The sequence below is a fragment of the Argiope bruennichi genome, chromosome X1 (genome assembly GCF_947563725.1).
Source record: "Argiope bruennichi chromosome X1, qqArgBrue1.1, whole genome shotgun sequence".
Lineage (NCBI taxonomy): Eukaryota > Metazoa > Arthropoda > Arachnida > Araneae > Araneidae > Argiope > Argiope bruennichi.
Window position 1 is genome coordinate 104,416,806 of NC_079162.1, and position 14,154 is coordinate 104,430,959.

General features: G+C 29.2%; 1 protein-coding gene across 1 annotated transcript in view; it reads left to right on the plus strand.

The window, feature by feature from the left end:
* LOC129958264 (homeobox protein abdominal-A homolog) overlaps positions 1-13,562 on the plus strand; it is a 63,920-nt gene extending 50,358 nt beyond the window's left edge. The window contains exon 3 of the mRNA XM_056070593.1: positions 9,568-13,562. Within this exon, the coding sequence (XP_055926568.1) occupies positions 9,568-10,109 (542 nt within the window). The 3' untranslated portion in view covers positions 10,110-13,562. The remainder of the gene's footprint in view (positions 1-9,567) is intronic.
* Positions 13,563-14,154: the final 592 nt, after the last annotated feature.

The following is a 14,154-nucleotide window of genomic DNA, read 5'->3' on the forward strand; positions in this document are numbered from 1 at the left end:
TCTCATCATTATGTACATTTTAATTCATTATTATTGAAAAATGTGGAATAAAAACAGTAATAAAATTCATTTCTACACATGTTTTTATCCTTCGAAGCTCAGTTTCTGCATGGAAAAGATGCTTTTAAACTTATTACGTTACTGTAAAATATTTAGTAGCATGCATCCTCGGTATACCTTTAAAAAGTTGTCGAGACCTAAACAAAGCAACCGGGAAATAACCAGCAGCTCCCCGAATTATTTAATCTCATATGAAACTTCGCATATCTGAAGCCCTCGCGTCTTTATTCCTTATTTTGATTTTTGCGTTCATTTTAGTATGAGATAGCCCGCCATCGCTTACATAAACTATAGAGTTTTATTCACAATTTCTAAGCTTTCCCCGCGTTCAGGTATGGGGAACATCATCTTTCCAAGTGTTCATAAGCCAAGACGATCCATTGCTGGCACTTCTCATTACAGCTCTTCTACATTGCTCTCGGATAACGAGCAGAAGCGCCATCAGGAGCTGTATCACACAAAACCCTTCATCCCATCAGAGCAGGGCAGGAAAGAAAAAAGGATGTATTTATATATCTTCCCGGCCTTCTCCCTAGAATTCTCCACTGAGCTATACAAGATACCTGAAACACCGCCCTTTCCACCCCCACCCCCTCTCTTTCCTCCTTTTTTGCCTCTCCCTTAGCAAATCTCTCGGGAGAAATAGTTTGTCTTGACTCTCCTACATATATATTTTTTTTTTCTTTCCTTCCGTGGAAAATGTATCCGAGATTCTTTTTCTTTTCTTTTCTTTTTTATTTTGTAAAGTAAAGAAAGAAGAAGAGATGCTGCTGATGGTAATTTTATCTATATCTTCCTTGCAAAAAAAAAAAAAAAAAAGATGTTTTTGGGGGCGCTTTTTTTTACTTAAATTTTTAGAAGGGCGTTTTTTTTAAAGCTGAAATAAAAATAAAAGTTTCTAAAACTTGTAAAAGAAACTGTCTTGTAGTTTAATGTTGATACCCTCGGGAATGGTATGGCAATATTGAAAAATATGGGAGTTTTGTGTGAATTTCTCCTGCTATAAATTAATTGAATGCATTCTAAAATTACCGAATCTGGATCTCCAGAGGAACATAATGAGGTCTTCAAACATGCCTAGTGTTGTAAAGGCTTTTAAAGCCAATGATGTTCTACGATCATCAGATTTTCTATTCAGGTGTTTATTTCGATTTTCATTCACTCTATTAAAAAATAGTTGTTCATCCAGTTCTTTCTCATTAATGTAGAGAATTTTCATTTTACGGATTACCATTATTAAAAATGTCAAATATTGTGTTTTGATACTAAATAGGATAATATTATTGAGCACATCTGATTCAAAACCGTTTAATCATGTTTTCTGTAATGATTAATCATCATGATATTAATAAAATGAGAGCTTTAAAATTCAGTGAATAAAAAATGAAATAAAATAGCGGAATTTCTATTTTATTTCATTGGCAATATGATGTAAATATTTCGCAGGATTAACAAATTTCAAAAGCATTACCACAATTGTGCTTTGACTTTTATTTAAATGACGTATAGGAAAGCTAATTTGAGAATTTTTTGTCTTAATACAGCAGATTTTTTTTCTATGAACAGTTAAGTAAAAATAAACAAATTTAAAATTATAGCACCATAATATTAGAAAAAGGGAAGTAATGTTTATCTACCAGTTATCGCTTCGATCTGCATCATCAGATAGCTTCTGGCAGTTGTTTGAAATCCAAGACAAAAAGCTTGTAAAAGTTGATTGTTTGAAATCTAATAAACAATCATTAGACTTAAAATTTTAAGATATATCTTTTGGATAAAAGCTTATCAAGCTATATTTGGATAATATTTTATCAAGCTTTGAATCCTTATATATAAATCTAGTTCAGTCTCAGCGTTCAACAAATTTCATTTTATATTAAGTAATGCCAATAAGTTAACAATATTATTCACTGGGGTTTATAAATTAAAGGGAAAATATAAAATACTAGTTTTCGTACACCAAACTAAAATGTGAGGCACTAAAGGAAGATGTCAAAATTTCCAGATATGGGTAATAGATTTTAATATTGGTTGATAAGTATGCAAATATACCGAACTACGTGACTAGCATCGAAGGCATATAAAAGGATAATAAGTGAAGCAGGGCATTGTGGTAAAAGATATTGTATATGCGTTATGCACATGATTTATGTTTTCCCTCTTGATATTACAAATGATATGAATCTAAGAACACGTGTAGACGATTTTACGAGATTACACCCAAAAGTAATCACCCGATAACTGCTGTCAAATTATTATAAGGGATACAGATAAGCGCGGGTATCTGAATATTAAACCAATCGGTGGCCAAAAGATTCAACTCTGTTGTTTTGTTTTCTCATAAACAGTGGTGGATTTTCAACTAAGCAAACTAAGTAACTGCCTAGGGCCGCTAAACTGAGAAACAAACCGATTAAAAGACTTTAATTTCCTAGTTTCCAAATAAAAAAGCTTATAAAAAATGTAAATTCTATGGAAGATAAGATATAATGATAACATTAACATTTTGCAAAGTATGATTGGACAGGTTCTTATCTGTTTCATTACGCTAATTTAGTTATTGGAATAATTGTAAAAACTAATCTCTGTCTTAATAATATTGCATACAAACTTGTCTATTATGTCTACGCTGGGCAGTTTGTAGACATAATAAATAAGTAAATAAATAAATTTTCAAAGTAAATTAAATAAAAGGTGCAAGCCTAAAAACATGTTGAAATGAGAATCTAAACTGATCATTTTATTGAAAAAGGGGTCTCATAATATACACTGCCTATTTTCGCAAAATTCCTAAATCCACCTCTACCCGTAAACCAGTTAAATGTGTTCCATTGAATGTTTTCAACAGACAGAAGATATATTAGTGAACATCGTGAATACCATAAAGGGATTGATCAATAATGGGAAAATGTACTTGAAATGGATTAAAGCAAATTTTGCTCAACATTCGATTCTATGAGACAGTACATTTGGCGTAAAATTGCAATGACATATTCTTTCACCAACATCTTGAAAATTGATCTTGACTGAAGTGATGTTATTATGTATTTGGGAAGGCATAATGTTAAACGGACTTACACAATTTAATATCATGGAAAGAGGCGCTAAAAATTCACATACTTATTGCCAAGATATTTTAGAATCTCATGCATGCAATTTTCATTGCACTATTAGAAAAAGTTCCATCTTCATGTATGATATTGCTCACTTTCATTGTGCGTGGTGTGTTGATAATCTCAATGAAAGTGAAGAATTACACTGAATGGAGTGTCCTGCATTCTCAACTGATTTTAATCACTCAGAACATATATGGCATATACTTAGAAAACTCGTGGCAAACTGCAATCCGTCATTGCTTAGCAAAGATTTTCTTGTAGTTTTGAAACAAGAGTTGCAAAATTAACCTTATTTTGGAATGAGGATTTAATCAAGAGTATGCGAAACTGATGCTGTACATACATTGTGGTGAAATGTGAACACCTACATAAAATTTCGTAAAAGAAATTGTAATGAAACTTTTATAATTTTGCAAATTCCTCTTAAAAGCCATAATTTTCTCCTACTCGGTGTCTATGATATATTTTATAAATTTGTTATTTTTCGCATTATACTTTTGCTTTTTTTTTTCTTTGCATTTTATATATATGCTTTCCTATAAAATGTTGTTGTTCCTTAGTTTATGGTCACCAGTGTAATTATTAGCAAACAACGCTTTAAAATTATTATTTTTTTATCTGGCGCTTATTTTTCTCTGATGCGTATGTGTATGCTACTATGTATACGTAACTTTGGAATTATTATTAAAAAATTATGTTTTGCTTGTCTCGAAAAGAAAAATTTTAAAAGATCTCAAGCAGTCTACAGAATTCTTTTCAGTTTGTTATTTCATATTAAATTTTTTAATCTGCAAAACAAGCAGTTTCTAACCATTGTTAAAACAGCATATAGTAAATACTCTATACGTAGCGTATGCCTATTCCATTTCCTTTTTGTGCTATAAAAAAATTTTAATTAAATAAAATTTAGAATAATAACTATGATTTCGTCAGGGCACGTCACTTCATTTAAACAATCCAAAAAATGGAAAACCATTAAAAGCATACAAAACCTGTTGTTTCCTCGAAGAAAAACTGAAATTTGAATATTTGAGTTTTATTTAAATTCAAATATCAAAGGAATTCAATTCCTGTTAAATTTGATACTATTAAGAATTGGTAAAGGATTTTACATACGTAAATATTACCTCTAATTTTTGTTCTTTCCCACAAAACAACAATAGAAATATGCAAAATCCCATACAGATTTTTTGACATGAATTAAAGAAGTTAAGCACACTCCACTTAGCGTTATTTATCAAATTTTATTATATAGACAGTGCAATACCTACACCGAAATTTTCATAATAAACCCATATTGCTGTTTCGTTATTCATGAGGCATATTTTAAATGCAACACTTTTAATTTTCTATATGATTCGATTGCTAAAATAGTTTTGAATAATCCATTATTTCATAAGCTTAATCGAAGTAAGAGCTATAGCTGTAAAGTGAATCGAATAATCTAGTCATTTTATTTACCAGCTAATTATCAAACCTCCATATTATAGAACTCATTACATTGCCAATTACACATTAATTCGCTTCTGCGTTTCCGACGTTCCGGAAATTTGCTTCTATATTTATTGTATTTCCTGAATATGACTGACATCTAAATTAATGCAATTAACGAAATTTCTCATCAAGGCTCCTATACGCTGCTTAATTGTCTCCTTAATTTCAGTCACACTAAGTGAAAAGTGAGTGAATTAAGAGGAACCCTGATCAGTGCTTCCGTGTACACACAAACAAAATGAAAATAAATTCTTATGAAATGCCAAAGAATGGTGCAATAATTCTATGTTATGGATTCGAAGCGTGTTCTCTGTCAGATATCATTCAAAATGTTGCGGAATTGGCGTACAAAAATGCTTCCTCATGATAAGACTTGTTCATCCTGCTATAATTGGTATTAAAATTTTCAGATTTTTTTTGGTTACAATATCTCAGTAAAAAACAGTTAACAATGAAAATTCTGCTTATTCTTTGAGGGTACTTCGCTCGCTAACCCACTTAATTGTTAACTGAATGTTCAAATGCAATATTTTTTGACATATAAATAAATCTATTGGTATTAATTATTGGTTTTCGATGAGTTATCAAGAATAGAATTTACGAAAGCCACGTTCAAGATGAGGCTTAACGTTGTAAATATTGTTTAATTTTGTTTGAAGAAATAGCTCCTTACATTAAAAAAAATTGTTTGGCGTTCTATACTCTTATGAAATGTAAAAAATGATGCAATAAATATGTGTTGTGGATTCGAAGCATGTTCCCTGTCAGATATCATTCAAGAAATTGCGGAATCGCAATATAAAAATGTCTCCCTCATGATGGACAAGAAGTCTCACCGATATCCGTTTTTCTTATTTTTTATTCTGCAGTAATGGTATTTCCACATTTACTTGATTAGAGAACACACTAGAAGGCCATTAATCTTCAAAAATTAAATATTCTTTTAGAGAGTATAACAAGCTAATACGCTTAGATTTTTTATGTTTTATTGTGTACATTTTTTAATAGATAACTAAGGAACCTACTGATGCGAATATTTATTTCGGGTAGTTATTAAATATAAGTCGAATATGTTTGATAAATATATAAATAAGTAAAACATAAGCATGTGTACATGTAAACATATACATTTGTCTGAACAACATAAGTAAAACAAGAGTAAAATATGTTAGAAAACATAAGTACATATGTCTGAACAGCATAAGTAAAACAAAAGTAAAATATGTTAGAAAAAATAAGTAAAATATGTCTGAACAACATAAGTAAAATATGTTAGAAAACATAAGTAAAATATGTTAGAAAACATAAGTAAAATATGTTTGAAAACAATACGTTATAAGTAACTTATGTAACTTATAACATAAGTACATAAAGCATAAACATAAGTGTATATGTTTGAATCAAGATGAGGCTTACTGCTAAAGATATTATTTTAATTTTACTGAATTTATTTATTTACTTAAAAAATTTTTTAAAAACTTTTATTTTCTCATTTCAACCAGCAGCAAAAAAATTGTCACTAAGTGCGATTTTCACTAATTTTCAGAGAGCCTATAAAGTAAATCTAATGTTCAGATCTACGATATGGGCTTTAAAATATCAAACCGAAGCACTAAAATAATTTTGTATTCAAATGATGAGAATTAATTTAAACTTGTATTTTTTATAATAAATCTGAATATTGAATGAATTTAATAGAAAGAGTAGCAGAAATAAATACTAAGCTATAGCAGATATTGTCATTAAATAAATTCTTACTTTGTCAGACGTGATTTCATAATTGTTGTAGGACTTAAGAATATCGAAATTTGTTAGATAAGTAAATTTCCAAGAAGGTAAAGCGATTATAAATGAAAAAGAATTTTTCAAATGATCCATAATGTGTCTTCGAGGAGGCAGTGCTCAATTTCACATACTTGATGTTCATTTGTCTTCTATTGCTTTTAAAAATCACTTTATAAAAGGATTTTGCATCTTTTCTTTAAAGCTTTTAAAAATACAGGTTTACTACAGTTTTAACTGTACTTATGGGGCATTAAATTTAGAATATACGGGTAGGAATATAATTTAATAAGAATATTATCCTTTAAAAAAAGGATTTTATTCTTACTTTTTCGTCTGTTTAAACGTTTTAGAATGATATTACGATGTATTTTATATGACAAAATGAGTTATATGTGAAAAATCGGGGTAAAAAAATTCCAATTCCAGGTAATGCAATTCGTATGACTCAATTTATCTTCATGCAATCATTTATATACAATAAAAAAATGTGATATTATTAGTCATTAAATGTTTGTGGATTCAAAATTGCACTTCACATTCTATTAAGTTTCATTTATTTCATTTGAACTGTATAAATGGGTAGAGGAGAAAAATTTTAAAAATATAATAGAATTCATTTACCTTTATTATGCAGCTTATGGAATTTAAAATTATTTGACCAGCGAAATAATTGTCAAATTTCGAAACTGTACTATGGGAATGTAAGGATGCACTTTACAATTTCTAGTGAAGAAGAACTTGAGCTGAAATCCCAGTCTTCACAGCTTTGCATCAAACCAACTTGAAGTTTCTCTTCCGAAATTTCTAATCCTGCTGCTATCAAACAGTTGTACAGGAACCAGCTTTGTTAATATCTCCATTTGTAGAAGAATTCATTTAGGGAAGTTCATAAATGTTAAAACAAATTTAAAAAAGATAATCAAAACTCATATCTCAAAAATCATAAATATGTAAATAAAAAAAAGATACATCTGAAGGAAATTTTTATGATTATAATTGAATTTTCTGAAAGGAATAATGAATGATTGAATAAACAAAGAATAAACTACATAACATTACATTTTTTTTCTCGTTGTGAATTACTATTGAGAAATTTTAATATTTTAAGATAAATTTTACTTCTATTTAAATACCTGAATTCTATAATTGCAAGATCTGAAATCTTTTGCATCTTTCAGTTGAGATTTGAGATTCTTATATTTTAAAACTTGACGCTGCACGACAGTTCTGTAGAACAAAGACGAGGACTTGTTAATCTGCAAATCTGAACTATTACTACAGCCTAAACAACTCGTGTGTAAACTGTCAGTCTTGATCATAACATATATATTCTTTTGAAATTGCTAAAAAATAAAAACATCAATAGTATTACTTTTTTTATGATTGTTAAATAATAAATGTTATAAAGACAAATCTTAGCTTTTATAAATAATTAATAAAGTGAAAAGCGAAGGCTATTCAATTTATATTAAATACAGTGGAAATGGTAAAATAATTTAAAAAGAATCTAATTGATATTAACGATGCAATACAAAGACGTACAGAATGTTTCAAAAGGTTGTTTACAAATTATAAGTATAGGTCATTCAGATAGGAAAAAAAGTCATTTTTTTTCTCTAGAACATGGGGTTGCAAAACAAAAAATAGCTGCTACGCAGGGGTTGTTTGCCAGTGAATAAAGTAAGAGAAAAGGATATACCAGATAAAATATATGACACAAGTTCAGTGGGTTACAAATTTTCGATATCACAACAACACAATTGCACAGATAGCAACAAGCTAAGCGTGCATCTACTTGAACAGCAGGTTCTTCGAATATTTACTTTTAAGTTCTCCAAAGGCTTGTTACTTTGATACTGCATCCTATTTGTGTTTGTTATGCTGCGTATGACTTGCAATGCTATTATTCATGCAATTATGTGATAATATCGATCATTTGTCTTCTTTTGCTATATATTTTATTTTGTAAATTCTTTTCATTTACTAAATTCACTGAAGAAGAGCCACTTGCAGCGATAATTCCTTATATTTAAGACCCGAAGTAATACAAGTGGGTTGTGTCCACTTTTAATTCCTTAGTTCCTTCCCTTAAAATGGTTAAAAACACTTTTGGAACTTTCTGTATAGTTATGAAATGGAAAATACAATAGGAAGAATAATGCATCATTTTTAAACTGAAGTCTGTATGCTTTGGATCTTAAGCCAAGACATAAAAGTTTGTCTGAGTTATTACAAATTTTGTAGTTTCTGTGCATTATAAGAATATACAGGGTGTTCGAGAAGTATTAGACACATTAGAAAAAGATGTATATGAATAGAAATAAAGTACTTGTATAAATAAATAAAAACACATTAACTAAAAATCAATACATTTCTCTCTGAGATGATTTAGTTGCTCATGGTGAATCCAATCGATACTCGACTTCACATTGTGTGCATATTGCATCGGTCAACATATAAGAAATTATGGAGTGAATGGCTGTAGTGATATTCTACTGCAGTTTTATCAATAATTATTCTGCTAAAGAAAAAAAAATGAGACAGCATTGTGTATTCAATTTTTTAATAATTTTATGATGGGTCTAATAATTTATGAACTCTATGCATATTAGTTAGGAGCAGGGATACTTCTTTGTTTTAAAAGAAATTTCATTGAAATTTTACTGAAAAAAAACATTAACCTTTTGCCATCATATGTCCAGTCTGACTGGCCATTCTGAAGGAAGCACAGTTTTCACATTCTTGTTAGATGATGATAGTTATAAAAGCCGTATAGTTAGTTATAAAAGTTATAATAATTAGTTATAATAGTTATAAAAGCCGTAGCAAAAACTCTTACATTAATTTTTAGGAAATATAATAAAGTTGTTACTATATTTTTTAGCTTCCTAAGCACTAAAAGGAATTCTTACTCCCACATTTGTATAATTATGCCTGTTATTATTTTCTTGAGTGTAAAGGATTAAAAGACCACATAATGTGTCTTCGTGTTTGGAGGGAATGATGTGTGTTGCTTTTAAACTTTCACGAAATTTTTTTTTACTGTATCCAAAAGTGTTGTTAAAAGCTGATAAGAAATATCCAATGCATTGTGTTTACTTGTATTTTCCAGGTCCAAATGGGTGCCCTAGGCGACGTGGTCGACAAACATATACCCGGTTCCAAACCCTTGAACTGGAAAAAGAATTTCACTTCAACCATTACTTGACTCGACGGAGGCGGATTGAGATAGCTCACGCTCTTTGCCTCACAGAGAGACAGATTAAAATATGGTTTCAGAACCGGCGTATGAAGCTCAAGAAAGAACTTCGGGCTGTCAAAGAAATAAACGAGCAGGCTAGATTAGAAGCCAAACTAAAAGATCAGGATGACGGAAAACGAAAAAGCAACTCATCTAGCGGTAGTGACAAGAAAGATTCTTCGTCATCGGCGACCAGTAAAGATCAGTACTCCGAGAAAGTGAAACATGATACAGATGGTGATGCACGAGGAAGGAGAGAGAGTCTTCAGGATGAGGACAACGACTCCAGAAATTCCACCAACACGGATATCAGCACCACATCCGTAGGTGATATTGTGGATACAAGCCCTAGGGTCGATCATTTGGTAGCCAGACCTCTGATTCCTAGCTCTGATGAAGCTAGTTTGCCGTAAATATACTGACCTTCATCTGGATCATCCAGATTGGGCAAATGATTACCAATATACGACGTTACTGAAACAAATTTCTCTGTGTTGCTGCTTCTACAAAAACCGTAGAGTTTATTTGATTTTATTTAATTTCACCTTTCAAAATGGAAGTGAAAATTTGCCATTTAGGGTTCCCACGTTGATGCACAATGTTACTTCTGAATTTCGATCTATCAGTGGTTTTGACATGCTCAATCTGATGACGATAGGTTTTATTATTTCGTAGGTATTTTTTTTAACCTTCATGTGAGCCTCAGCACAAAGCAGCTAAACGCCTTTCCGATATACGTAGTAGATATTACAGAAAGACATAGAATGCATTTCCCTCGTACAAAGTACTTCCCAAAGGTAATGTAACGTGATTCAAGTAATAAAATTCAATTTGTATCAATATATTTGAACTCTGTAATTTAGATGAAATCTCATTAGCAAATATTTGAACATTTATCCATGGCATTCATACACTTACGAATGTGGGAACCCTACGTTTCTTAGGCATGCAATGGACACTCGAGGCATTCAATAGTCCCAGAAATTTTGTTTTTTGTAATATAGCCGGAGTTTTAACTCCCGACTCCCGAGAATTGTTGCAAGAACAAAAGCATCTTCTTTCGAATAATTTTGTACTGTGTCTTATCATTGAGTGTTTCTATACGTATTTCATCGTTTTCTACATGAAACTGAGACACCGTTCGTTATCAGTTATTTTCTCTTTGTATGTGTTGATGACTTTAAAGGAACTTAAATGTTTGTATAGATTTTAAATGACCCATCACTTGTTTGTTGCTAGATAGAGAAGTGTTTTATGTTAAATTACTCGTGAAGATAATTTTGGAAATCATATATATATTGAAATTTGTTTTCGTTTATAAGTTTGTGTGACATTCCTTAAATTTTTCATCGGATCAGCTGTGCAGTTCAACTTAGCTTACTTCTCTGCAATTTTCTAAATGACTGTAACACTGATGAAGACGAAATCAATTCTAATGTATGTCTATTGTTGTCTTATATAGTAGGTTTTTGTTATTAGGCCCTAAGACACTGTAAAAAAGTGCTCGAAGTTTGTTGTCACACAAACAAAATTTAATTCAATCGTCCGTTGTTGTTGTTTTTTTTATGTAAGAGTGATTGGAGAATTATATTTATTGGTAAATATTTCGAAGCTTTTAAGCCAATAAAAAATTTACGTAAAAAACAGCAAGTTCTGTCAAATGATAATCTTATCAAGTGCAATTTTTACAGTTTTCTGCATCCTTCATTCTTTTATTTAATGTGTTTCTAATTTAATACCAATACAAATCAAGCGTTGGATAATGTACCAGAATTTAGTGCGTATTTTTGAAAACTTGTAACGATAAGCATATTTTGGCCAGTTCTCCCAATAAATCCAATACACATTGGATTACAATTTCAATACAATGTTGAAACCTAACATGTTAAGAATTTCAAACATCGAGACTTAAAAAACCCAACAGCAAAATACTTAATTATCATGTATCACTTTCATTCGTTAAAGTCTCATATGTTTCACTGTTACATTTTTAAATTTAAATTAATTGTTTTTATTTAATTTTGCAAGCATCCAGCATGTTACCATTGTATTAAAAGTCAATGTCATTATTTGTTAATATGTTAATATTTTTGTTTTATTGTCAATCATCGAATCATAAGTTTGTTGTTAAATTTCTTACTCTTTGTTGAATATCAGGTTATGCGAACTTCTGAAAAGTTCAGTTAATTGTTAGAATATTTTAAGCGTTATTTTTCTTCTATTTGATTTGATTCCTTTCTTTCTCTGTGATGAAAATGTTATAACTTTAAATAAATCAGATTTTATTGTATAAATGGCAATAGAGGAGAAAACATTTGCAATGCATTAGTTAAACATTTCCTCAGTCTATTACCTTGATTAAATATTTTGGTTAATTTTATGGTGTTGAGTATATGATGTTTTGCAAAGGTTTTTGAATCCAGTTATTTGTAGTTTTAATAATGTTGGAATGTTATCATTGGTTTTTTTTTTAATGATCACATATTATTGGCAAGTCAACGAAGACAATATTAGAATTGAGTCTGTTGTATATTGTATTATCACATTACTAACATTTCGAGAAAATTCAAAAAATGTGTTTAATAACTCTAGAAACTTTTACATAAATGACGAATATAATATGCTATATATTTTTATGATTTTATTAAATATTAAATACATATAATAATTCGCAATTTATTTAAGGATTATTGAAAATATCTTTCTATTTTTGTGAAATCTGAGGAGTATTTTTTTCATAATTTTTTTTATGAACCTTGCCTAAATGTCCTAAAAACCTAAAATGTCTTATGCAAGTCAACAAATTAAATCTTAACTGTGCCTATTACTCATCAAAATGCATTCTACCTTTTAACAACAAGTTGAAGGCTTAATTTCCAAATATTAGGACTCTCTACGATTAAATCTTTAGGTAAATTTTCAAAAAGCCTTTAACACTTTATAAGAATGAATAACATTTATTAAATTCGCCTTGTTTTTATCATATTTCTCTAATATCTCAGGAAACTTTTTAAAACGTAAGCTTTCATATTTAAAAACACGAGGTACTACTTAGGGCTAGAACTTCATGTCTTTTGGTTAATTTAATGCTGGCGAAATTTCGGGTTTAGCCGTTTTCTATAGAGAGTATATTCAATTCTTTTTCTCTCTGTATATACTCTGAATTATAGGTTTACAATTTATTTCTGTATATCTGATAATTACAGCCTTTTTAAAAAAAATATATGAATATTTTCAGGATTTATTTTAATGCTTCAACATATCCTTTTTGAGCTACTGCCATTACCCATGTTGCTCTCTAGGTACATAGAAAAACATATAACAATATACGTACAACGTATATACGTAAACTTCGAATTCAGATAGTACGTAATAAGAAAATTATAACGCAGTCCTTTGTAAGTAGGAGCAGAAGGAATATCAGAAAGAACTATTTTATAAAAAAAAAAAAACTGTTAGCTTATGCTTTTAGATTCATCAGTTCCTTTTGCCATGACTTGACAGTTCCTCAAAAATTTACGCTTAGTCTTAATTGGTAGTTAAATACGCTCTGCGTGACAATCTGAGAAATTTTTATAATTGAAGGAGTATTTAAATTCTATTTCAAGAAAAAAAATGCATCCAATCGTAATTTTTTTCGAAATATTTAAATATTCCTTCTAAAATATAAATACTAACAATCATTTTTATTTGCAAATGGGTTTCTACAAAATTATTATTTCCACAATTAAATTTTTAATGAATTTTTTTATATGGGTGTTTATTTCTTCTTTTAATAAAAGGATATTCAAAAGACTTCTTTATTTCTCGTATTTGTTTCAATATATTGTTAGGGCTTCCATCTAATTCTTTTACAATAGGAATGTCATTGGAAAGTTTAAAATTTTCTATAAATATTGAAACAGTTCAAGCAATGCTTTATTTAATTTTATTGAATTATAGATACGTAAATTGAAATTTTCTTTCAGACTTATATAAAATAGTAAATATTTAATAAAAAAAATTTAAATACAAACTTCAAAATCAATATTAAATTTTAACATAGACAAAAAATTCGGTATTTAAACTTATATGATTAATTACTTGATTCTTAAAGTAGAAATATATTAGAATCTAATTTAATTCTGATTAAAATTGATTTTTAAATCCATTAATCTAAATCTAATCTAAAATTAAATTCATTCGATTTAAATTAATTATTCTAAATCGAGAAAATCTCAATTAGGGCGACATATGGGATCTGAATAATTAATATATTTTAAGCTAAATATTTTTGTTCTTAATCAACAAATAACTAATTTTAAACTCCTAAATGACAGATTTTTATATAAAATACAAAAAATAGTTTAACAATTTTAAAAAAGGTTTTATATAAAAAAAATTAATTTTTGTCAATGCATTTTATTTATTAATAACTGTTACATCATTGACAATTGATTTCAAAAGAAAAATTAATAA